This window comes from Tinamus guttatus, unplaced genomic scaffold (genome assembly GCF_059628265.1).
Source record: "Tinamus guttatus ecotype Peru unplaced genomic scaffold, ASM5962826v1 Tinamus_guttatus_pri_ptg000287l, whole genome shotgun sequence".
Taxonomy (NCBI): Eukaryota; Metazoa; Chordata; class Aves; order Tinamiformes; family Tinamidae; genus Tinamus; species Tinamus guttatus.
In genome coordinates this window covers 243,232-267,386 of record NW_028288821.1, presented here as the reverse complement: position 1 = coordinate 267,386, position 24,155 = coordinate 243,232, and the positions used below count along the sequence as shown (strand labels likewise).

The 24,155-nt window shown below is 47.0% G+C and overlaps 2 protein-coding genes across 2 annotated transcripts; both read right to left on the bottom strand.

Moving 5' to 3' along the window:
• Nucleotides 1–5,313: 5,313 nt before the first annotated feature.
• LOC104569925 (V-set and immunoglobulin domain-containing protein 4-like) lies at nucleotides 5,314–12,652 on the bottom strand. Its single transcript, XM_088527624.1, has 8 exons — nucleotides 12,283–12,652; nucleotides 9,866–10,222; nucleotides 8,881–9,162; nucleotides 8,452–8,508; nucleotides 7,765–7,890; nucleotides 7,346–7,367; nucleotides 5,971–6,530; nucleotides 5,314–5,763 (listed from the first exon to the last, which is right to left on the bottom strand). Exons 1-7 carry the CDS (start codon nucleotides 12,335–12,337, stop codon nucleotides 6,350–6,352), a joined length of 1,080 nt encoding a protein of 359 aa, XP_088383750.1. The 5' UTR covers nucleotides 12,338–12,652; the 3' UTR covers nucleotides 5,314–5,763; nucleotides 5,971–6,349.
• Nucleotides 12,653–16,991: 4,339 nt separating this feature from the next.
• On the bottom strand, nucleotides 16,992–23,941 carry LOC104569926 (V-set and immunoglobulin domain-containing protein 4). The gene is given in 10 exon segments (XM_088527428.1): nucleotides 16,992–17,316; nucleotides 18,433–18,454; nucleotides 19,418–19,531; nucleotides 19,827–19,895; nucleotides 19,981–20,045; nucleotides 20,792–20,803; nucleotides 21,198–21,273; nucleotides 21,459–21,740; nucleotides 22,378–22,734; nucleotides 23,792–23,941. Coding segments are annotated over 10 exon segments (1,251 nt in total). The 5' UTR covers nucleotides 23,847–23,941; the 3' UTR covers nucleotides 16,992–17,117.
• Nucleotides 23,942–24,155: the final 214 nt, after the last annotated feature.

The following is a 24,155-nucleotide window of genomic DNA, read 5'->3' as shown; positions in this document are numbered from 1 at the left end:
ATTCTGTCTTTGGCATTCATGGAGCCAAGATTTTACCCCAGCTTTTGGTAAGATACAGAAGCCCCATCCCATGTTCTTGGGATCTGTCACATGGGTTGCAAGTGAACTACTCACATATCTGGAGTGCATAACTATGCAAAACTACCACAGGGATCCAATAAAAGAAATTAAATTGAGAAATTTCAACAACTTGCTTAAAGGTTGCCATGCCCTTATCTCAACTCAATGCCAAATTGCTCCCCTGCCATGTGTTCCCTGGGCTTTTGTCTAGGCTTTCTGTGCCTACAGAGGCATTGGTCTTCCTGAGGATGTGTCCAGACTCCATATCTATGTGTTTGCTTGGCCATTTGTCAATAATTCAAGCTACCAAGATAGCAATATAACTAAGGCAGAAAGTTTGTTTGGAGCTTTCCGGACCATTTCCAGCTTCAGGGATCTTCAGTTGCTGGATGAACACAGCAGATGTTTGCCACGGCAGAAGGCTGTGTCTGCTAATGCAGTTCTGTCTCACCTTAAGAAAAGCACTGGACTGCAAAAGAGGCTGTGGATGATGAAGGTCGATGCTAATTGCGAAAAAGCCTCCATAGTTAACAGCAGTTTCAGCCTTTCTTTTTCCTCTCCATCTACCTAGGTCAGCAAGGATCTGTTTGACGGCGCTTCGGAGAGCTGCAGTGCAGCACTGCGTGTATTTGACAAGCTGAGTTTGACACTCAGTGTGGCAGAGTGTCAGTTTGTCAAATACCCCAAGTGAGGCATTTGCCTAGCAGCACCGTGCGGCACCACAGACACCAGCCCCTTCCTCCAGCTCGGTGGGAACCTTCCTGGCCTTATTCTTCCCAAAGAGGTATCGAACAAACCACTTCATTACGGAATGCTTGGCTCTGTGTCAGGTTTCCCTTCCAGCCCAGTTTTGGAAATGCCTATTGGGGTGCTCATCTTACTGACACATCTCTACAAAATTGGTGCTGGAACAATTCCACTGGGAGAGTAAAGCAGAAAATTTGGCACAGGTTCCTTATTCTCTGCAGCCAAAGACAGTGCTCTTCTCTTTTGTAATATTAGGTAGCAGGATGCTAATTAAGCTCCCATTCAATTAAAAGTTATGGCTATTATGGCTGGCTATTCCTAGTCAGCCTGTGCTACAATGTTGCCTATTGCTTTTGCTAAGTTTCCAATATTTTATTAAATAATTCCCTATAAAGCATACCAGCAGAATATCTAATTATTGCTTAACATTTTCAATGACTGAGTTGTGGCATTCACATTCACAGTTTGAGATATCTCATGCTGGGAGAATGTCACAGGGTAAGTGCCCAGCCCCATTTGCCAAGTTGAATTCCCTGAAAATCCTTAAAATTGAAAACTCAGAATCTAAAAGAAAATCCCAGAATGCTACTTCAGGCCAGCAAATTTTGCAATGTTTGAGAATATTAATAAATACTATGTTCTTGTTTTTTTTGTTTTTTTTTTTTTTTCTTGACACTGTTTCTTGCTAAGTATTTTGAAGAAGTTGGGATTTGTACAAAGCTGTGACCAAGGAACATAGAGCGTTGCCTAAGCAGATCGTGTTCTGCTTTCTAAGTCCTATCAGTAGGGCTTGTTGTGTGCTTCTGGACAAACACCATCCTCCTTGTTATGACTCACACTCTCGTGGTCTCTCTCCAGCACCTACTCAGAGACATTACCCTGATCCATATCACTGAGGTCAGCTTTAAAAGAGAACAAAGTCTATTATTTCAGGGATCATTTTGTCCCCAAAGGATCCTTAATGTAGCAGGCAGCTGTGTCAACCCAAACTCTTTCTACTATCACTGTCCCCACAGTTCAGCATACCTGAGCTCTTGCAGCACAACTGGCTGGCTGTTCATTTTAAGCTCTACAGCAAAGGTAAAAACTTTGAAACTGAGAAAAGAGTCTTGGTGTTTGCCCTTCTCTTTTTTCTAACTTTTCTCTAGGTAGCCTCCAACTCCTTCGAGACTGAGAGGTGGGGAAGAAGGAGGGAAAGGGAAATAAATTTAATTCCATCCTCTCCTGCAAGAACAAACATCAGCTTATAGTGGGACAGATTTCTCTCTGGAACTTCCTCTCCTTTCTCTGGGCTGACAGCAACCATTTCAGACTGACTCTGAAAGCCAGGGAGACCCGACAATTTAAAAGCCAACATGTCCCCTCAGAAGTACAAGCCTTGCACTCCCACCCTGCTTTGAAGCACTGGGAGTCGCAAGTCTCATGGCCCTGTGCTGGTCACTGTGGAACAGTATTTATCCGGAGGCAGGGTGGTTTCGGGGTGGAAGGTGAGGTTTCCCTTTCTGCGCTGGTGCAGAGCTGGCGCTTTCGGGAGTCACATCAACGGGTGAGTGACCTGTGCAAGGAAAGGAGAAGTTTTCTCGCTTGGAGACACAGCGCAGCAAAGCCCCCTGTGACTTTCAGAAGAAAAATGTTCTGGCCAAAAAAAAGCTTTTACTACCAAACATGCCAAATATATAATAAAAAAAAAATGCTGAGCAGTGAGAAACAACAACATAGGCTCTGGCAAGGGGCTGTTTGCATTTCTGCTGTTCTGCTGATGGGGATCAAAGCCCGATTGCTGTCTGGACTGGAGGCAGTGCCACCACTGAGGAATGCTGCCCGTTCTTTAGCCCAGTTGTCTTTTCCATAGGAGCAGCTGATGGAGCTTCCTCTTGCTGCAGGAGCTTCCCTCCCCAGGCCTCAGGGTTCCTGAAGAAGCTGCCTGGAGCTCCTCAGAGCACGCTGGTGCTCAGAGGAATCAAATCAGGAAAAATCATGGTCTGGCACAGTGGGTGTGGGAACTCGGAGCTGGGAACTTATAATGACAGCAACAGTGTAATTGTAAAAAACAATGCGCATGGGACTTGGAAAGAAAAAAAGGGATATTCCATCCTGACAGCTGGACTGGATCTGCTGTGAGGAGGGATGGGGAAGCTGAGAGGCTTTCAGTTCCTTCCCCCCACAGCACCAGGCTTGCGCACGCGCTCCTGCCTGGCGTGGTCACCGTGGGGGTTGTCCACATGCGCGTTGCTCTGACTGCGTGGTAGGAATAACGCCAAGAGCTGCTGGTGCCTCCTGGGCAGCCTCCCGGGAAGGGGCCTCGGTCACCCAAGCACCAGGGACCGCCACTGTGAGAGGACGAGTTACACTGTCCCTGACAGCAAAGCCCAGGAGACCTCACACACCTCTCTGATGGCCTCAACACGGCCTGCTGCAGGGCAGGACAACACAAACGTGCCAGGAGAGCAATGCTTGGGGCAGGTTGCTGCCCCGCCACAACCACAGCAAGGAGAGCCGGGCCCTCCTGTCCCTGGGAAGCACAGTCGCTGGCACAGCCACACAACCGTCCTGTGGTGCCTGCTCCTGTGCTAGGAAATGCAGACGGTGCATAGTGCCCATACAGAAAGAAGGCAGGTTTGATTGATAATCTACTCACATTGCCAAGAAACAGCATCACTGTAATCCAAGGTGCTAAAGGAGAGAGTTTGGCTTTGCTCTTCCCAGTGCTCAGGCCATGAGAAGCGACTTGCAGCTCAGCTGCCGGCCCGAGGAGGGAAGCCCAAGGCAGCAGTGGCCTTGCCAGGTTGGTAAGAGCCTATGAAGGAGGGTTTATAGGGCCCAGATCCAACGTGACACCTCAACCCCAACCGTTTTGACTGATCTAATGAAAAGACACTGCCTGTAACTGCGGTTTGCTGAGGCAGGACTGGCCTTCCCCTTCCCCAAGCAGTTGCACCTCAAGTCCATAGGGGAGATGGGGCAGCACCAACACACAGGCCCAGCCAGATGGCGGGAAGGTCCTGGGCAAAGCCACAGCAGCAGCTCTTCATGAGGTGCTTAACAAGGGCACCAGTGAACCTGCTGGCCACAGGTTACTGCAGGAACCGCCGAGAGGGAGGCAGGGACACAGCACACAGCACCACCAGCTCTGGAAGGGAACGGCTCGGCTTTGCGCAGAGCGTTTAGCAGGGCGACGGCTCGCCGGCCCATGTGGCGCCAGCACGGGGCTCGTGGAGCAAGGGGCTCCAGCAGGAACTAAATGTACAGGCTCTGCGCTGCAGAACAGGCTTCCCACAGGAGGAAGAGTCTGGACGGAGATAGCATGAGAAGATCCACAGGGCAAAGGGGGAAGCAGCCTGCGTACTCAGTGGATTCAGGAGGCTCCTAGGAGCAGGAATATCCCCGGCTTCTGCTCTTTTTTTGCGTTGCTTCAGGAACCGCTTTGGCTTCCTCGTCAGCAGATGGTGCTAGAGGAGAGGCAGAGCCAGTAGCCCGCGCTGTGGGCGCTGCCGCAGAGGAGCGGAGCGGCTCGCGCAGGCAGCGGAGCTGGGCTCGGCCCTCAGGGCCAAGGGCCGGGGCCTCCCCGCGCTCTTCCCGGCAGGCCGAGCCCCCTGGGTTCCCCCCGAGCGCCTTCCTTGGCCTGGCCTGGCCGAGCAGACGCAGCCTGGAAATGGCGCCTTGGGAAGGAGCGACTGCTCTTTCGCAGTATGGCTTTCTCCTGCTTTCCTTCTACTTGGTTGATTTGAGTCTCTGAGAGACAATAAATAGGGACACAAAGATATTTTTAAAATAACTGCTTTTCAGTGCAGGCCAACGTACTGAATAATGGTGCGAACTGGAAGTCAAAGATTTTAATTCCTGAGCTAAATCACAGGCAAATTTTTCCAATCATTTAAATGACCTGTCTTCTCCAGCTCCTACCATAGCCCTCAGGGGCAGTGCAGGAGGCAAGAGTACTGCAGCATCTTCCGAGGCCTCCGATTGGGACTTAGCAGCATCCAGCACCTACACCCCACTGCGAGTGATGGAACTCCTCAAACCAGGCCTAGCTGAAGGTCTGCAAGAGAGGTGCCCCGGGAAACCCTCATCCACATGTGCCCAGTTTGGTTGCAGATGTGCCTCACCAGCTCACTGAAAACAGATTTTCCACTGACTTTAAGGCCTTGGTATGTCACCTTCAGTTTTCTGTATCTTGCTGTGCTGCCACATAGGGGAAGGTGTCTGCAGATTGGTGAAAATATGTAAGTAGAGGCAGCACCACGATCCTGAAATCCAGCCTTACAGGGACTGATGGAGGCTGTAGTCATGAGAGGAGTTTGATATGGGCTGGTGTGTGGGCTAGGTGTCCTCATATCCTCTCCCCTTTGGAAGAGGAATACAAGTCAAAATCCCAAGTTAAGCTGTGGCCATGACTGGAGTCCTAGCTGTTGCTCAGAATTAAATCAGGAGAGAGAGAGAGAGCACTAATTAGTAGGCAACAGCAATATGAAGGCAGTGGATAGTGAAATATCTAGGAGTCAGAAGTGGTGTGCAGTCAGCTCCTTTGAAGCCTTTTGTATTTGCCCTGGGAAAGAAAATACTTTGCACTAATCAAGCACTTTTCAAGACATTTTTACAGACATGAAAGCTCACAGCACCCCCATGACACAGGTTCACATTAGTATTTCCTTGTAATCAGACAGATTGCATCACGTTCCTCACAGTGAGCTGGAAATCAATCTGTGTTGAGTCCAGTGAAGTCCCTTGCTCAATCACTGCACCAAATGCCTTTAGTTTTCCTCTAAGCAATCATCAAGAATGCCAGTATTCAGCAATGCTTTTATATTGCTATGCCTCTGGTCCCACACTATAAAACAAAATGCTAACCTTTCTTTCAGCACCAGTGCTGCTTTTCCATGAGAAGAACAGGCAGTGGGGGTTAGGAGCCTCATCAGCTCTGGGCCATCTCTCTTCCTCTAAGTGATTTATTGCAGTCTGATTGCAAAAACGACATTCTTGGGACATCAAATCACTCCATAGTCCCTTGACCATCCTCAAGTTAAAAAGACTCAAGGGCAAACAAGCTATGCATCCAGTATTTGTTGAGCTGTAAACGCCATGGAACATTCCACCCCCCGCACAGTTTCTGGTTCCCTGCAGTCTGTGATGTCCCAACAGGAGAACATGTGCTTGAGGATATACCCTGCGGCTTCACTGGCCAACAGTGTTGCAGCCGGCTACAACTAGACCTGCAGGCTAAAGGGTTTTGTGTTTCTGCTCCTCCAGTCCCTTCTTCCTCAGTTTTGTCCTCCAGGCTGCTCCTAAATTTATAGCAACATAATTTTAAGTAGAGAACCACCTGGCTGAGAGTTTCTGCATCAATGAGCAGGACCTTAACTGCCCGAGCCCAAGAGTATGTAGTTCCTCCAGGTTAAACAAAGCAGCAAGACTGGAATATTTATCAGCAAAGTAGCAGACAGGAAAAATAGTTTCCTTTGGTAGAATTCACCACTCAAGATCTGCAGCTCCATCTTCTGCACAGCTGCGCACATGGAAATGCATGTAGCCTGATAGAAGTTTTCTACTCATATTCTGATTCCATGGACTTCACAAGGGTCTCGCATTCCATGTTTTCCCCAATGCATATGTTGCTATAGTCATTGCATTTCATGGTGATAGTTTCATATGATGCTTCATTCCTAGAATTTACCTCCTCCTGGTCCTTAGCAGTCTCTGTTCTTGTGACATCTGCAGTGCTCCGGCTGAAACAACAGAGAGAGTGATTAATGAGGAGGAGCAAATCAGAAACCATTCGATCTACACCCTGACCACAGAACAGCAAAACTTACACTAATCTACTAAGAGTCTGGAGGACTCTGAAGGACTCTCAGGAGCAATATTCAAAGAACCACACAGAAAAAGAGGACATAAAACACACTGATATCATAGTTGCTGCTGGCATCATCATGCTGGCATTCAGCAGACTTTCCAAAGGTTGGACTATCACCACATAGGGCAGCCTTTGCAAAATAACTATTAATAATTGCTGAAGCAGCAATTGTGGGGCCACAGGTGGGGAAGATACATCTCTGAAGGGAAAAGAAGGACGAAGGGATTAAGGGCTGGAATTAAAGACAGGCAGGGAACACGTTGTTATCAGTAGAAGCAAACAGGAATTGCACAAAATGTTTGGATAACCACTGGGGAGTGTTTCTTAAGCAAAAGGCATGTACAGAGAGAATTTATCTTGAGGGAAGAGGTGAGGATTCACCCTCTCCACTCTGTGAGAAAACATTGGAAATTTACTACAGACAACAGCTGAGCTGTGGCATCGGCAAGACAGAGCAAGGGCCCCAAAATACCATCTGCTCATTCTAGCACACTGAGGAACAGACCTTCTCTCCCTGTCTTCCGCACTGAAACGCTAATATCAAAAGCACTGCCGGGGGTTCAGATCCTCCCCTCTCCCCAGAAAGTCGGGAATCTTTGCTCAGTGGGAAAAGAGGCTTTTCTGAAACAGGTGCCAGTACTGAGTTCCTCAAAGTCTTCTCAGCATCAGAGGAAGAATTGTACTCACAAAGCAACTTCATAGAGAGGTTCTGGAAAAAAGAGAATCAAATATGTACATCAGTGAGTTTTAGGTTAACCTGACAAGCAAAAACCCCAGCTGCTCCCAAGCATCCCCCCACTCAGGAGGTCACCCTCCTGCCTTGCCTCTCCCCAGGGCCACTTCCCGTCAGCACTGGGACGTTCCAGAGCGTCCTGACAGAACTGGTGAGGTGCGGGGCTCCCAGGCCACGAGCCAATGCGGTTCCCAGCTCACGCCACGCTCTGCACCGTGGTGGAGCTGGCGAGGGGCAGAGGGACGGCGGAGCTGGCTGCAGCCCGGCCCTCGGTCCCTATGCAGAGCGGCCGGTGCGGAGCAGCGCGGCCAAGGCAGTGCCCACCCCGACGCAAGGAGCTGGTCCCGGTGCCACCCGCTGCGGCTCTGCTCACCATCCCGGTCCCGCGCCGTTGCCTTCCCTCGACAGGCGATGGTCACGGCGATGGAGACGAGCACAGCCCCGCAGAGCCCGGCCAGCAGGAAGACGACGTAGAGCGGCAGGCGCTGGCGCTGCAGCCCTGGGGACAGAACAGCCCTGGTGGGCGCGGGGCCAGGCCTGCGCGTGGCTGGGCTACGCAGGCTGCTCCCTGCTACCATAGAGCGGGGCAGGGCCTGCAGAGCCTGTGCAGGTGTCGTGATGCCCAGTGCCATGCACAGCCCTGGGGTGTCACAGTGAGGTGAGGGGGACAGGTTGGCGCTGCGGGAGCAGCGCTGAGCACAGCCCCTCTTGCAGAGGAACGCAGCCGGCAGAGCCGCATGCACGACTGGGCAGCGCCACTGGGGCCGCTCAGCACTTGCGGCAAATATTCATTCTGCTTTAAAACCCAGCAGAACGCCCAACTGCAGCGGAGACCTACACGAACTGAGACTGCCATGCCTGTGTTTAATGGCAGAAGACCTGTGACCAGGAGGGGAATTCCTGCACAGGGAAAAGCTGATATTTGATGGGAATTTGTCCCTGAAATAAAATCTGCTGCCAGACACAGCTGCCGGGCTCCCTGCTTGGTTGACCCTTGTCAGGGCCAACCTTGTGCTTCCATGCGAGGTCTCTGCGTAGCACCGCGAAGGTCTCTGCTCACCTGTGGCAATGGGGGATGCTGCCGAGCTGGTGTCCTGCGTGGTGGCGGCGGGCAGATCTGCAGAGGGGAGAGCACAGGATGACGCCTCCCTGCCCGCGCTGCCCCAGCATGAGTGGGTGGCCCAGGGCGCTGGACAGGACCCCAGGCCTGGGGTTGGCCACGGCAGCTCTGGCCTGGCCACAGGGGCAGCCACCTGTCCTGCCCGCCATGAGCAGCAGCGAGGCCCTGCCCTGTGGCCGCACAGACACTGCTCCCAACCCCGCCACGGCCAGCCCTGCTCAGAAGCAGGGAAGATGCCAGACCTTGTGGCTTCCTCTCCAAGTGGCACTAAAATCATGACTCATATTCAGGGCAAAGTGTCAGATCCACATAGAGGAAGAGGAAACCTTTTGCCTTGGTCATCACACAAGCTCTCGCCTGGGGACTCACCTCTCACTGTGAGCTCTACGGCATCGCTCTGCTGGACAACCAGGGCCCCGACGCGGTTCTCTGCTTCGCAGTAGTATTTGCCCGAGTGCGAGGGCCGCAGGCTGTCAAACGTGAGCTCGGCCCCGCTGCTCAGGCGCCGAGCGGCGCCTCCCGGCTCCCCCAGGAACCAGCGGTAGCTGATGGGGGGGGATCCGCCGGCCACGCACGTCAGGCTGGTGCTGGCTCCTGCCGGGAGCACCAGGCCCAGCTCTCCAGCCCTGATGACGGGCTTCGTCACCGCAGCTGCAAGACAAGCAGACGGGGCTCAGCTCACCCTGGCCCAGGCCCTTTCCGAAGCCTCCCCTGTGCTCTGGGGCAGTTCACTTGCGGGGCTTGAGCCCTTTCAGCAGGGACAGGGGCACCAGAGGTGTTGGCACCTCCATGCACAGCCTAAGCTCGCTTCTGCTCTCCCTACAGATGGCTTTACACCAGCTAGGCCACACACAGCACTATCCTCCCACAGGAGGTCGGCTCTGCTGCCCTCTGCCCCACCACACGCACCCGGCACAGAGGTCACTTCTAGTGCACACCGAGATTCTGAGGATTTGGCCCATACTACGCCCACTTGTTTCCTACTTGCTATAGGAACTATAGAGACAGTGGTTATCTGAATGGAGGGCAACTGTTTAGTGCTATCTCAAGTAGCAGTGGGTTCAAGCGGCCCCCTGGTACATGCAGATTTGGGTCTGAACTCACTGCTCCCCCTTCCACAGTCCACCACAGTCCTGCGGTGCAGTATTTCCTCCTCAGAGGAGAGGGATCAGCAGCAAGGGAGAGGCCGATGCTCTCCCATGGAGACACCTCGCACCCAGTTTGAATGTGGATAGATAGTGCGCTCCAGAAAACTCTTCCTTGGACTACGTGCATCCTAGTGGCAGCCTCTTGTGTTACGGGATTTGTGAATTATTAAGGCTACGCAACAGCAGGGCTTTACTGCTGCATTTACCTTTGACAACTTTAACTGTAGTGGTCATCTCCTTTGTTATCACGCCGTTATTTTTGGAGTTCCACGTGACTTGACAGGTGTAGAGTCCACTGTCAGGGATTTCGAGGTTCCTCATTTGTAGCGTGACATCCCCTGGGGTGTTCTTTGGGACAGTGACACGGTTTCTGAACCGAGACAACAAGACGTGGTCACCAGAGTCATCCCTCCGGAAGATGGTGGAGGTGCTGTGGTCTCGCGTCACGCTCCAGGTGAGCGTTTGCTCTGTGAAACCTTCTGAGGGCACATAGGTACAAGGTAAAGCGGTGGATCCCTTCCATGTCCCATTGACCTGGTGGAGGCCAGACAGGTCCAGGAGGGCTGTAGGGAACAACATTTGGAGAGGAGAAATAAGAACACTGCAAAAGAGAAAATGCCCTTGGGACAGGCAGGAATCACCTGAAGGTGGAAGCCAGCATGAAGCAGCATGTTAACGTGCTGCAGATCATGGGCAGCTAAACCTGGGCTGGTTTGTATTGCATAAGGAGCATAAGGACGTGAACAGCTGCTCCAATCCCAGGGTTGTTTTTATTGATTCTCTCTGGATGCCTGCCAATTTGCAAATCCTTCGTGGCACAGAGATGCACAAATCCTGCTCCTGGTGGCTGCATCACAGCCACAGTGCTCACGAGATCTTAGAATGCACCTCTAATTCCTGCTCCCCTACCCCAGCCCTCATGTTCTGTTTCTGCTTCTACTTGCAGCTGGTGAGTCAAACAGCAAGACTTCCTCCCACCCCCGAAGACGCTGACTGCTCTGATGACACCCTGTAATATTTGTTCTGTTCCTTACATGGAGGAGGAAGGATGAATAGGTCAATTTTATTGTTTTACTGCAATTAAGCATATTTGTTAGGTCCAGCATTTGCACTGATATGTGTCACTAATTTCTTTCGTAATTTCCCCGTTCACAGGTCACAGCAGTACAGCTCTGCAGGCAGAAGCACTTCCCTGCAAGAGCTTGTCCCAGGGCCATCAGGAGGGACTGCGCAAGGGGAGGTGAGGAGCTGCACATCTCTGTGCAGGACACAGTCTGGGGGACTGCTGGGGCCGGACGCAGATGGAGGTTGTTTCTGACATGGAACTCTATTTTTTCTTTATCAGAGAACTTTGAGAAGGCAGGTACAGAATCTCACATCTCTATCAAGCACAACTCCTTGAGAGATCTACTTTTGAAGGTTTTCCATTTCTCTTCTCTCTCTTTTCAGACTCCCATTTAGAAAAATTCAGAAGGATGGAAGTTATTTAGAAAATTGCTCAGATAAACTCCCAAGGGATTTGGTGCTCTCTACTTCAACTGTGTTTAGCATCCAGGGTTCACCTGGACACAGTTTTAGTTAAAGACCTCTCCGGTCCTGTTTTACACTGTTGTGTGCCATGGGATGGCTGCTGAGGTGGCTGATCCCCATGGGGCTGGCGACTCTGCTTCTAACTGACTGTAGCACTAGTGGGGCTGTCCCCAAAGGGGAGCGAACTGAAGGGAATAGAGAAATGCAGCAAAAGAGAAATCTCTGACAGGGCATTCTTAAAGGAAATATTTCCTCCCAGGGCAATTTTTAAACTGGAATATAATCCTCCGAACAATGTGGGTCCTCCCACTGGTGGCAGACAGAGCTGGACTGGATGAAATCTGAAGAACTGCATTAGAGCATCCCAAGCAGGTCAGAGGGACTTGTATTCTCTCTAACATATGAGAACAGTGTAACATTTTAAACACCACATCCTGATGCTTCAGCCTTGGGGGGCTTCAGGTGTAGCCGAGCTTCGTGGCTTTGTGTGGGCCCCAAGCAGATAAGCAAGGGCCCTCCAAGCACTACCATGCAGTAGCACTACCACAGGAGAAGGGGGAGGCAGGGGAGCAGGTATTTTACGGCATCCAGCTCATCTTATCTTTCCATCTGTCTGACCAGTGACACCACAGCTCCTTTAGGAAGTGCCTCGAGGTGGCAATTTACCTGAATTTAGCCTGACTTGAAATGTACTGGTTTTATTAGCTGCAGTGTTTAAGATTCTTGGAGAGGATCTGCCCTGGTATACCAGCTTCCAAAGCAGTTTGTGCTGATACCAGAGCAGATCCTCTCCAGGGATCCTGAACAATCTCATTTTGCTCTCGCTCTGGGGGCCAGGGGACCCAATACTGTTCCACCCTCAGAAGCACATCACTGAATCTGATGCCAAAGGAGACTCTTATAGTTCCCAGACTCTATTTTTTTTCATGCAGGAAACGAGAGATTTTCCATGCTTGACCATTTTTCAAAAATGAAAGCACTATAATTCAAAAGATTTCCCCTGCTTAGTACTCCCCCTCACTACTTAGTACTGCTTAGTACTCCCCCTCTTAGTACTCAGATTTTTTTTTAATATGAGGAAACATTTACTCACCGCTGCAGCTGATGATGGCCTTCGCAAACACCACTATCTGTAGCATTTTCTCCATTCTCCTGGAACTGGAGGTTCGTCCTCCTTCCCGTCCGCTTAGAGAGACCCACACTCCGGAGACCAGAACTCAAGTCAAGAACGCTTCCTTTTCTTCCGTCCTATATCATCTAGGATCCAGGCTGTGCTGCTGCCCTTTTTCCTTCCTTCTTTCTGAAATACTACAAGTCCATTTCAAAGATCATGAGGATCTTTCTGCTTCCGTTTCATGTTCTCTTGTCCCCAGCCACTTCTCTTACCATTTTCTTGACTTTTTCCAATAAATGCTCTAAACACTCATTTTTTTTTATTCTCTTCATAATTGGGTGTTTTGTTTTTCCCTCGTTCTTTCTTTCACTCCATGCTTGCAGACAATGGAAGAGCTTTTTTATGACTACACAGTCAGGCAGCTGGCAGTAAGGAAAAGCAAACTTCAGGATGCTCAAGAAATAACAGCTCAGGTCTCTCCGACTTGTGTGTGGTGGCATTGCCATTACTTCCACAATTATGAATTATTTTGCCATGCCCAGGACAGGTGGTATTAACTCACCAGCTCTGCTTCTAACACCGCTTTGTTTCATCCCGTCCTTCTCTGCAGTTCTAGAGCAGGAGGACGAAGAACAGAGCGATCCAGGCGGGCTCTGCTCCACGTCCTCCTTGGGCACTCGGCTCTCCCAGCTGCTGCAGCCGGAGTCTCCTGGAGTTCCCGCTCGCCTGAGCGGCTCCCGCGGCCGGGAGGAGACGGCGGCCCCGGGGCAGCCCGAGCCCTTTTTACCCCAGGGTTTGACTTGGAGCCGGCTTGGGCAGCAGCTTCTACAGCAACAGCAAGGTACATCCTCAGCATCCCCTGCCAAATTTGAAGGCTCAAAAATGCTTTTTTCTTCCAAGCTTCAAGTTTTTTGATTTACTACTACTATCTTAAAAAAAGAAAAAAGAAAAAAAAAAGGCATTGGTTTATTTCATTCACTTAAAAGCCAAATATATGCACAAAATACTATTTAACTACAGCAATTTCCTATTTTATTGATACTGGTTACAAGCATATTTGTCTAAACCTTTCTGCCCCCAGTAATGGCTGAGAGATAGCGTGACTAAATTATTTTTTTAATTTTTCAGGTAGAAGGTAAACTCAAATACAGGAGTTATCAGCTAAAATATCACCAGGGTGACAACCAAAATCATTGAGATCACACTCATATAATAAGAAATATTAGTCCTACATAATAAGAAATTTCAATACTTCCAGGGTGATTGGCAGTTCAGGAAAATGATTAATGCATTCCCAGAACTAAGACTGGCATGACTTACAAATCAGCAATTTTTCATACACTACTGTGTTGTTTTTTTTTTTTTTTTTGGAAACAGAATTGTCTGTTATCTTTCATTTGTTTAAAATCTAGAAAGCAACCTGAAGCAGCTTCCAGTTCATAAGAAATTCAGAGTATTTTTTGAAACACAAAGAACTGTTTTCTGATGGGCCTGGAGGGAAGGTTCATGTTGCCACAGCTACGTCCCAACGCAGGGGTAGCTGTTGGGTTTAGGTGGGAAGCGTTTACACAGCAGCTGACGTCACTTAATGCAACATGACTTAACCCAACCATTTGTACATCCTGGCCCTCGACTGGTGTCCTGAAAACTTACCTCCTATTCAAAAGGCTTTTAAAGAAGTTGGATTTTGGAAAAACATGTCCCAGTACAAGCTCAAAACCCAAGCTAAAACTGCTGATTTGATTATTTCTGAACCGGACATGCAAGACTTCCTCAAGCTATAATTACAGAGGATAAAAGTTGACTACTTAGCTAAAACGAACATCACTAACTGTAGTTCCTCAAATGGGATTTACTTGACATCTTTCTTTCCTGGGGACAGCGACATATCTCCTAGTTTTCTCCTCCCTGAGTCACAGTCTGCCCATTTCCTTCTTTCTAGAGAGACGACTCATCATTTTGCATCTGAGAACATGAAGAAAAAGTCTCTAACGTCTCAGATGTTATTCCTGTAGGATAAATGATGGCCAGAAGTTTATGTAGCAATGGCAGCAGTGCCGAGATACTCATATTGCTGCACTCCAGCCAAGAAACACGCTGTTCAAGAGCGACGTACTTCCCGACGCGGGTCTCCATCCAGCTGCAAGGGCTCCCCAGCTTCCCCCACATCCTTCAGAGACAACCACTGTAAAACCCGCAACTTCTGTCTGAAAATAAAGAAGGAAGAAAGAGAGAGCTGCCAGGAGCGGTGACGCCGCTTTGAAGCGCTGCCTCTGCCAGCCCAGCCCGCAGGTCGGGGTGGCACCTGCTGGGCTGGAGGGGCTTCTCCCTCCTCTGAGGACACGGGTCATCCCACCCAGTGACTTGGGTTTGGAGGGCCTCTGCTTTCCAGGGGCTCCATATGCTGCGGAAGCCCTAAGATCCCATTTCCCAGCTGGAGCGCACATCGAGGGGCTGCTTCACAGTAACATTAACATTCTCTCCCCAGCAGGGCTCCAAAAACTGCTCCCTCACTGACAGCTGAGATGCAGAAAATGCAGCAGTCATCCGGAAAGCTCTACCGATTCATCATTGCCCGATCGTGGCTTTTCTTTACCCCCCAGAAAACCCTTGCAGCAATAACCGAGTGCCTTGCAGTATGAGTGCAATAGTTCGCCCTCCCTCTTCACCTTCCTCCTTAAGAAAAGCAAAAAAACAAACCAAATACAGTGGCTTTTTTCCTTCTACATAAGATGACTCATTTTCTATCACATGCTAAACATCTAATTTCACAAGGAGCTAATCTCACATTGCATGAGCAAAAACTCTTGTATCTGCTGTTTCCTCAGCTCCTGCTGACTGCAGTCTGCAAGCATGACCTGACAGCACCACCACAGCACATTCCAAACCCCAGCAATTGGACAGCTCCTCTGCTTTCAGGCACAGGAGGTGACCAGCAGCCAGGAACCAAATCCCTAGGTGCACACAGACATTCATGCACACCCAGCCTTATAAGCAAAATAAGAAGCATAACAAAATGTGCAAAGTACTCAATGCAGAATTTTAATGATTTTCATGTGATTCTACACATTTGCTATAAGCTGTATACACCTGCTGATATTTTTCTAAGAAGGCATTATCACCAGCAAAACCAACTGCTCACTTGTTCCCTTTTCTTTTGAAATTGAAGTTGCACAGCCCTGGATTTTTATCTATACTATTAACAAAGAGAAATGAAAACTCTGATACAGGAAGTTTAGGGAAAAAGTACAAGAACACTTGTGTGCACTGGCAAAATACCACCAAATGTTTGTGTTCAATAATCATTCATGAACTTATATGTCATTAAATCTTCTAATTACTCATGGAGCCTCCATGGACTTTGGATCTTCCTAGCAGTGGATGAGCAATGATGTGTTGCATGCTCAGTTATGTATTGCACATCAAAAGTACTACTTATTTCCCTGTAAAACTGCTACCAAATTATTTTATCCAATGTCTGCTGCCTTTTGTCTTCTGAGAACCTGTAAACAATATTGCCTATTCATCTTTATACCATTTTCAAATGCTTTTCTCGTGTTTTCCATACTCTCTTATTCTCAAGATGTGAAATTATAACACATTTAATCTGTTTTCATGCACCAGTGGTTTCAGATCACTGATCATCATTCAGTGCTGCTCTTAGATCTTCCCTCATTCTAGTGAGGGTTCTAAGGTGAGCACCTAGAAGAGGCAACACTCTCTGGGCCTTTGACTTTTCTGTTGTGATTTACTTCCTTTCCTAATTGCTCTAATGGAATTTTTGAATGCTGGTGAATTTTGAGCTGATGCTTTCAAAAACAGCACACATTTACTGAAGGGTAATAGCAAATTCAAGGCTTATGCCTTTTCTATGTCAGCTTACCTGCTTTTTGTCTGCATTGCTTTTGGTCTGATATGGTATTGCCCTATTAGTTGTTATAAAAAGATTCTCCTGCACCTCTGCAGTTTATCTGTATCATTGATTTACTCAGGATAGTAAAAACTAAGAATTACAAAGCTTTTCACCTCCCTACGTACCCTTCAGACCTTTTAAGATGCAAGAAAAGCGCTTAATGAGTAACTATTGGACACCTGCCATAAGGAGTTCTTATTAATAAGAACAGGTCATGTAAAAATACTCCTATTCATATCAAAATTTAGGCACATGTAAACAATCCTAGCCACAACCTTAAGGAAAAGTATCTAATCTCTTCAAATATTAAAAATACCATAAAAACAGAAAAGTTGATCTCAAAAAATATGCATTGTTGCAAAATTACAATTCCTCAAGTGCTCAGCTCTAAAACTGACCTTTTTATTGTAATTAGAAAGTGTTTATTTTATTGTAAGTGCTCTGCAGAGACGCATGCCAACTACAGCATGGGGGAGTCCCTGGACACTTCTGCTCTAAGCACAAAGAGATCTTTGAGATTAACCTAGCTTTAAGCTAAGCTGAATGGGGCTATTTAGCAACACCTTGTGCCAGGTCTGCTCTCATCAGAGAAAGATTGTTTATAAAGAGAATTAAATTCCTTTTGGCCATATAAAACAGCAAGACTACTAGAAGTGCTCCCAGCCCCTAGCTTTCAAAGGGTGAAATAGAACCAAGAAAAGCAAAAATGGAAAGGCCTGTACAGCAGTCTACAGTCTGTGAATTTTCTAAAGAGGAAATTTCTGCATTTTCACTGCAGAAATTTAAGGCTCCACAAACTATGGAGGATCAAAAACTGCATGTTAAACTAATTTTTCAGAGAAGATGAATACGAAGGTGAATTCTGTGTGGATGAGGGTGCTCTTCAAGTGCCACCTGGTTCTTATACAGTGTCCCCCACTTCATACTCAGATTCCTTGGAATTTGCAGGGTTATCAAACTCTTTCAGGTTTGTTTCTTCACATTTGTTGTTTCTCATGGGCTCTATCATATAGTTGTTTTCAGTAGCGGAGAGAGGTTCTTCATAGTGAGCCGCACTGTCAAACCTTGAGGAAGCCTCTGCTTTCACCGAGTTGCTATGGCTGAAATAAAAACACAACATGAAAGAAAAGTTGCAACTAGAGCAGATAAGAGCATCCCCCAGCTGAAGAGATTTTGAGCCGGATTCTGATCCGACTCAGAGCTGCATAAATGTGGGACACTGGGTTAACACAGTATCCTGAAGTAAAGGATCTTGTCCTTTGCTTCCAGGTGAAGGATAACATTGGACACTACAGCAACATTTCTACAAGTTCAGGAAGAGTTTCAGAGGCAGCAAAAAAAGTACACAAGAATTGCAATATCTCTTCTTGGAATGATGTAACCAGACAACTGTTCTTTGCAGAACAAAGACATATAGAACAGTAGAGAAGTAAGTGGTGAGCTTAACACAGCCTATATCCACCATGTGACTATGGCAAATAACACCTTTAAAACAAGAAGATGAAGCTAAATGTGCAGGGACAAACACCATCACACAACGGATTCAGCTGCTCAGGGCTCAACTGTTGCTTCAACATACTCTATAGACCAGAAAACATGGAATCTGGGCAAACATCATTGGCACATTACACAGTGATGTTCAAGGTGTCAATATTTTAATTTATACCCAGATAAGTAGTTCTTCCTGTATGTTTTGGCTAGATTATTAGGCTGTTCAGCTTGTCTTGCATAGGTTACAAGCAGAACAGGATGCCAATGTTTGAGTTTAGAAATAGCTATAACATCGCGCTCCAGGTATTATTAAAAGAGGCAAGTTCAGACAGGGATATTTTGGGTATGACATTAGCATTAGATTCTTGCCTCAGGAATATTGGTTGTCCAGAAGAAGGGGAAGTCCTATTTTTTACACTTGAAAAATGTATCCTGAGTGATTTTCACTTGGCCTAACCAAGCCAAGAAGAAATTGAAGAGTTCCCACTCATTTTTGTCATTCTAATATTCTAAGAGATTCCTCTTCTACATTATAGGTGGGAATATATACATATATGATGTGGGAAGACCACAAAAGATCCATAAAATGTACTAGTGAGGTAACTTTTAATCTCATCCCTACTGCCAAAGAGATTTTTCATCTTGATGGATAAGTGGCAACATTTTTCTGCTCTGACACAGTCCCCAAAGCCTTCTCAGAATGTTAGATAAAGGATGATACTCACAATTTTACTTCATAGACATGCACTGGAAAAGAACAATCAAAAGCATATATCAATAATTTGCATTTTTATTTTCAAATATTTCTACTATATATTTTCTTGATATAAAGAAGTGATTTCTGGAGAGAATAAAAACAGAAACCTCAGAGTGTGGTAGGTGGGTGATGACTTATTCCCACGATTCAGATCAAGAAATGAAAAAAAAAATCCCAGCTGGAACACAACTGGGTCAAATTTCTTGCCCAAGGTCAAAGGTGAAGTTGAGTTTAGAAACCAGAAGTTCCCAGTTCCCACTTCTGATATTCAGTAGTTCAAAAAAGGACAATTTTGAAAGAGACTACTTTGGATAACTTAATATTAAAAAAAAAAAAGAAAAAAGGCAGTATTTGATGATTAGTGCTAATGAATAGCAAGGAGGTGCAGAAAGGTAGTTGAGGAAAAAGAGGCACTACTATGGCCAGTATTTAAAAAAGAAAGCTTTCTGAACTCTGCTGTATTGTTAAAAATCTTTTTCTCACTATTAATGTGTTTGGTCAGGAATTTTCTAGTACAAAGATGACTTCTAATAGAATTGGAAGATAATTAGAAGATTTTCTAATAGAACAGAAGATTAAATCCCGCAGGATCTAGATTCACTGGAGACTACCTACAAAAGTGGCCAAAGTCCTTTGGGAAACAATTACATCCCCAGAGTCTCTGGGCAGGAGCTGAGCAAGCCCAGAAAGCAGCTCGAGCACACGACTCGGTTGCTCCCTTTCTGAAAAGATGCATTTTGTCAGTGTGCGTAAGAGGAAAATGGGACTTCTCTGCCCTTCACAGTCTTCCCATTCTAACTCACGTGTATTTCCATTATACTATCACGGTTCAAATGTCAGAGCTGCTACAGGTAGTAAGGAGCACAGTATCACACCCATGCAAAAAGCCCTGAAGAATAAAAACAAGCTGGGAATGCAGAGCACATTCGAGTTCTCCAGAACACACTACGCACCATTTTTGGGCCTTCTAATGCAAATGATAAGAAAGACGATAAGGAAAACAGCAGCACCACAAATCACAGCGATCAGGACAATCAGGTATAGGGGCAGGTGACTCTTCTGGAAGTCTAGAACAAAAAAAGCACAGGATTTTCAAACAGAGAAACACTCCTGGGTTGCCATAGCAGCACTTACACTATATCGATCATCCTCCTGGGGTCAAGGACGGGCTGGCTGATCAGGCAGACTCTGTAATGAACAATTCTACTATATGTTCCTGTCCCTGCTTTTCCCTATCCTAATACCACCTTGGCCATTTGGCTTTAAGTGTTTTTATAGGTGAGCTGTGAAAAAAATCTGCCTAGACTGATCTGACTTAGATCTATAATCTCTTTCTTAGCTTTTGTTCTGTTCTCCACTTACCTTTAGTTGTATGATTCTTTTCTGAATTTCTTAACTCATTCTCAGAAGTCATTACTGTGAGGGGGAGATCTGCAAAAAACACATTGTCTCCATTACCTTTACAACGCAGTGAAAATAGGAAAGCCCTAAAAGGGCTACATATATATACACACACACACATCTGCCACAGCAGGAGAGCCTTGTGGAATCCAAGGGATGACTGAAGTATCTCTGAACTAGCTCCGACTCTTCCCTGTAAAATTAGTCAAGAATTGTCAGCATCTTACCTTCAGTTTCTAGTTGCTGAAGACAATTCACATAATCCATAAAAACAAACCACACAAATTACAAGCCTCCTTCAAAACAACTGCCCTTGGTAATTTGACTCATTTCTGGACAGGTATTTTTTCGATTATCTGTATCTACCAGTAGAGATTCCCACTTCAGTGGGACCAAGAAAACTCTCATTCACTTCAAGACCAGAAAAACAAGTACAAACAAAATAAAAACTTTAAAGGAGAAGGGGAAAAAAAAAAAAATCAAGATATCCTAAATGGTTTACATACTAAGAAGTGGTATTTCTAGCAGTCCTCTTCAGAGGCATACAAATTCATTCAGACAGAAAGCTGAAGCAAAAGCATCAAAAATATTAAGTAGCTTTTCACCAGCAACAGAATACAATGCCAAGTGCTGGCATTAAACCTCCAACTTGGCCAAGAAGTAGAGTTAATGGCACAAAAAAGTGTCATTTACTTCCACTAAGCTCCTTGCACTTGCATTTATCTCCCTGTGAAAGAACCCTGTGGCTGGTGGCAGAGTTTGAGGGCCTGACAAAGTACCTGTGAGCTCCAGCCATGGAGTTGCTAGGTTGGTTCTCCAAGGACACTCCTGCTTGTGTGCTACCACCACAACACACCAAACAAACAAACACACACAACCACATCCACCCACAAAAAGCAAGATTTTTTTGTGCAAGAAATCCTTACAGTTTTCAAGGCCTGATTGTAGAGAGACCAAGCTTACCCGGACAATCTTGAGAATACAGACTCAGAACACTGCCAGTCTGAAACTAGCCTGGCAGTGGATGGAGCAGTTTGTGCCAGCACAACATAGGGGTACATACACTAGACACATCACCTCAGCTGCTCACTAGATCTCAGAAAGGACAAGATACAGCCCCTACAAGCAAGTAAAAAGCCCTCCACAGGTCAGAGAATTAGAAAAGCAGGATGCTTTGTACTTCGAGACAGCTGGATTAAAAACTGAGGCAAATAGATTAAAAATAGTCTTCTGTTGAGAATAGGTTCCCCAGCAACAAAGGTCATGGAAAACACAGAAGTTAACCCTCCAGCTGCCTCCTTGTTCTTGCTGCCAGTGATAACCGCTATTAACCCCTTACCTGTAGTTGTGCTGTATCCCTTTGGGATTCCCACATCAGTCTTGAAAGTGACGGTTGTTGTGGACAGACCTGCAAGTTGAACAAAAATGACAGGCAACAAAGGAGTCAGACTATGGTTTCTTTTGCTGCAGTAATACAGAGTTTGTCCAGTTTTTCACTGTCTTACAGGTCGAGTAAACAGCTGCCCAGGCAGCGGGTAGGGGACTGGTCACTCGGTGTCAGAGAGCAGGCACAGCCCTCGCCTGCGGACTCACCTCTCACCGTGAGCTCTACGGCATCGCTCTGCTGGACAACCAGGGCCCCGACGCGGTTCTCTGCTTCGCAGTAGTATTTGCCCGAGTGCGAGGGCCGCAGGCTGTCAAACGTGAGCTCGGCCCCGCTGCTCAGGTGCCGAGCGGCGCCTCCCGGCTCCCCCAGGAACCAGCGGTAGCTGATGGGGGGGGATCCGCCGGCCACGCACGTCAGGCTGGTGCTGGCTCCTGCCGGGAGCACCAGGCCCAGCTCTCCAGCCCTGATGACGGGCTTTGTCACCGCAGCTGCAAGACAAGCAGACGGGGCTCAGCTCACCCTGGCCCCGGCCCTTTCCAAAGCCTCCCCTGTGCTCTGGGGCAGTTCACTTGTGGGGCTTGAGCCCCTTCAGCAGGGACAGGGGCACCAGAGGTGTTGGCACTTCCATGCACAGCCTAAGCTCGCTTCTGCTCTCCCTACTGATGGCTTTACACCAGCTAGGCCACACATGGCTACTCCTACACTAAAGACCTTTTCTGCCTTGCTGATGCCATCTCCATTTCTCTAAATCATCACTGCCAGGGCATTCTGGTATCTGCATTGGTATTTGCTCAAGGAGGAGTAGTGCAATATCCTAGATTTGCCTTTCTGCTGCATATCCGATTGAAATATCGGGCAATTAGGTACGAGCATTGTCAGGGACAATTCAATCAGTGAGAGGCCACAGAGCTTTTCCCCATTCCCTGAACCAGACATTGCAGTATCACAGGCCTGAATTCCTTTCCCTAACCCACTTCCTGCTTCTCAGAGGAGTCAGGCTCCGCTCAACAAAATGCTCCTGTATTAGAAGCAAGGAATCACTGACTACATGGTCTAGTAAAATCAGTAAATACTTTCTCAACAACAAAGGCTTCCACTCTTGTGCAGCTTCCCTTTAGGATTTACCTTTAATCACCTGAACTCTGGTGGAGATCTCTTTTGTAATCAGGCTATTGTTGCTGGCTCTCCAGGTGACTCGGCAAGTGTAGGTTCCCTTATCAGAGTTTTCAAGCTTCAAAATATGGAGAGACACATTCCCTGGAGAGTTCTTTGGGATCTCAACCCTATCTCTGTACTCAGACAGCAGAATGTGATCACCAGAATTGTCCCTCCGAAAGATGGTGCCTGAACTTTGGTCATGTTCCACAGTCCAAATAAGTGTTTGCTGCAGAAAGTCCTTCACAGGCACATAGCTACATGGCAGGATGGCAGTTGCCTTCCACACTCCTTTAATTTCATTGGGGCCAGACAGGTCCAGAAGAGCTGGAGAGAAAAAAATAAAATAAAAATCAGAAAAGTAAAGAAACCCGCCCCCCCCCCCCCCAAAAAAAAAAAAGGGGAAAAAAAAAAAAACAGGCCAACAGACCTCCACCCCTGTGGTGAAGGAAACTCCTGGATCATGAAACAACAATGAGAACCTCAGCAAGTGGAGTTCACCAGATCAAACACTGGCAGTCAATATAGAGCAAAGGATTGTGTTTCAAGGGGTAGGCTTATAACTCGTGAAGACAATACATGGGAGACAGGTGATTGCAAGAAGAGCTGAAACCTGGCACATGTGCCTGTGCTCTGCCCATTTTTCAGGGGTTTTGACCCGTTCACAGCTTTTTACCTGCAAATGGCAGACAGAACGCAGGGGCCAAATTCAGCTTCAGGCAGAGCATGCGATCAGAGTTCATGGAAGGTTTAAACTTGAGTGAAGCAGTTTGTCTTCAAATCTAAGTCCCACAGCTCCCAGCCACCCTTAGCATTTATCCTTTTGTCACTTAATTTTCAGGGCTATTCTGGGAAGCACTACATGTTAACAACAGCTCATAAGCAGTTTTTATGTTATTCTTCCCTATTGTCTAAACAATCATCCTTTGCTTTTCCATACTACCCTGAATTGAAGCAAAAAGAAGATAACAAAAGTCTAAAACTCCTCCAATTTTGCCATTTACAAAACAAGTTTTCCCTAAACACTTTTCTTACTGCTAGGGGTGAACCTGTACTTCCACAAGCACTTTATCAGAAAACATTAGCCTTTACCTAGCTGGAGGAACATCAGAGCGACCTGCATGCCTCCTGCTCTGCTGCTTGCTACATTCTTTGAAAGAACTTGCTATGTTAGACACAAGAGCTTTGCACTGGGCAGCATGTTCATACTCTTCATACCATTACACTCTGCAGCCACTAGATTGGAATCAACTGCACATCAAGCGAGAAGCACAGCAAGGAAGCTGCATGTCTATTTCTGAAGTCCCTGTGCAAACACTCACCTACACACACCTGTGCCAGGGAAGGTGCTTCCTCTGAACGCTAAGGCTCTTTCATTACTTACCATTACAGAAAAGAAGCAGACTCACAAACACAGCAGTTCTCACCAGCATCCCCATCTCTTCCAGGTCTACAGCTTCTTCTTCCCTTCTAGCAAAAGAGACCTGCTCTCTCAAAGTCAAGGGGTAAATCAGCAACACTTCCTTTTCTTTATCCACTTTGTCATCTAGAACTCAGAACAGCTGGTGATAGTTTTTCCTTCCTCTTTTTTTCTCCTCTACAGAACATGTATGTTCTAGTGATGGCTGTTAGAAACATGGGCAGAAATATTAGTAGAAAGAAAAGAAGAAAAAATATTTCTACATTAGTTTATATTTCCTACTGTGTTTGCTTATCTCCCTGCCTTTTTAAACTCTATTTAGAAATAA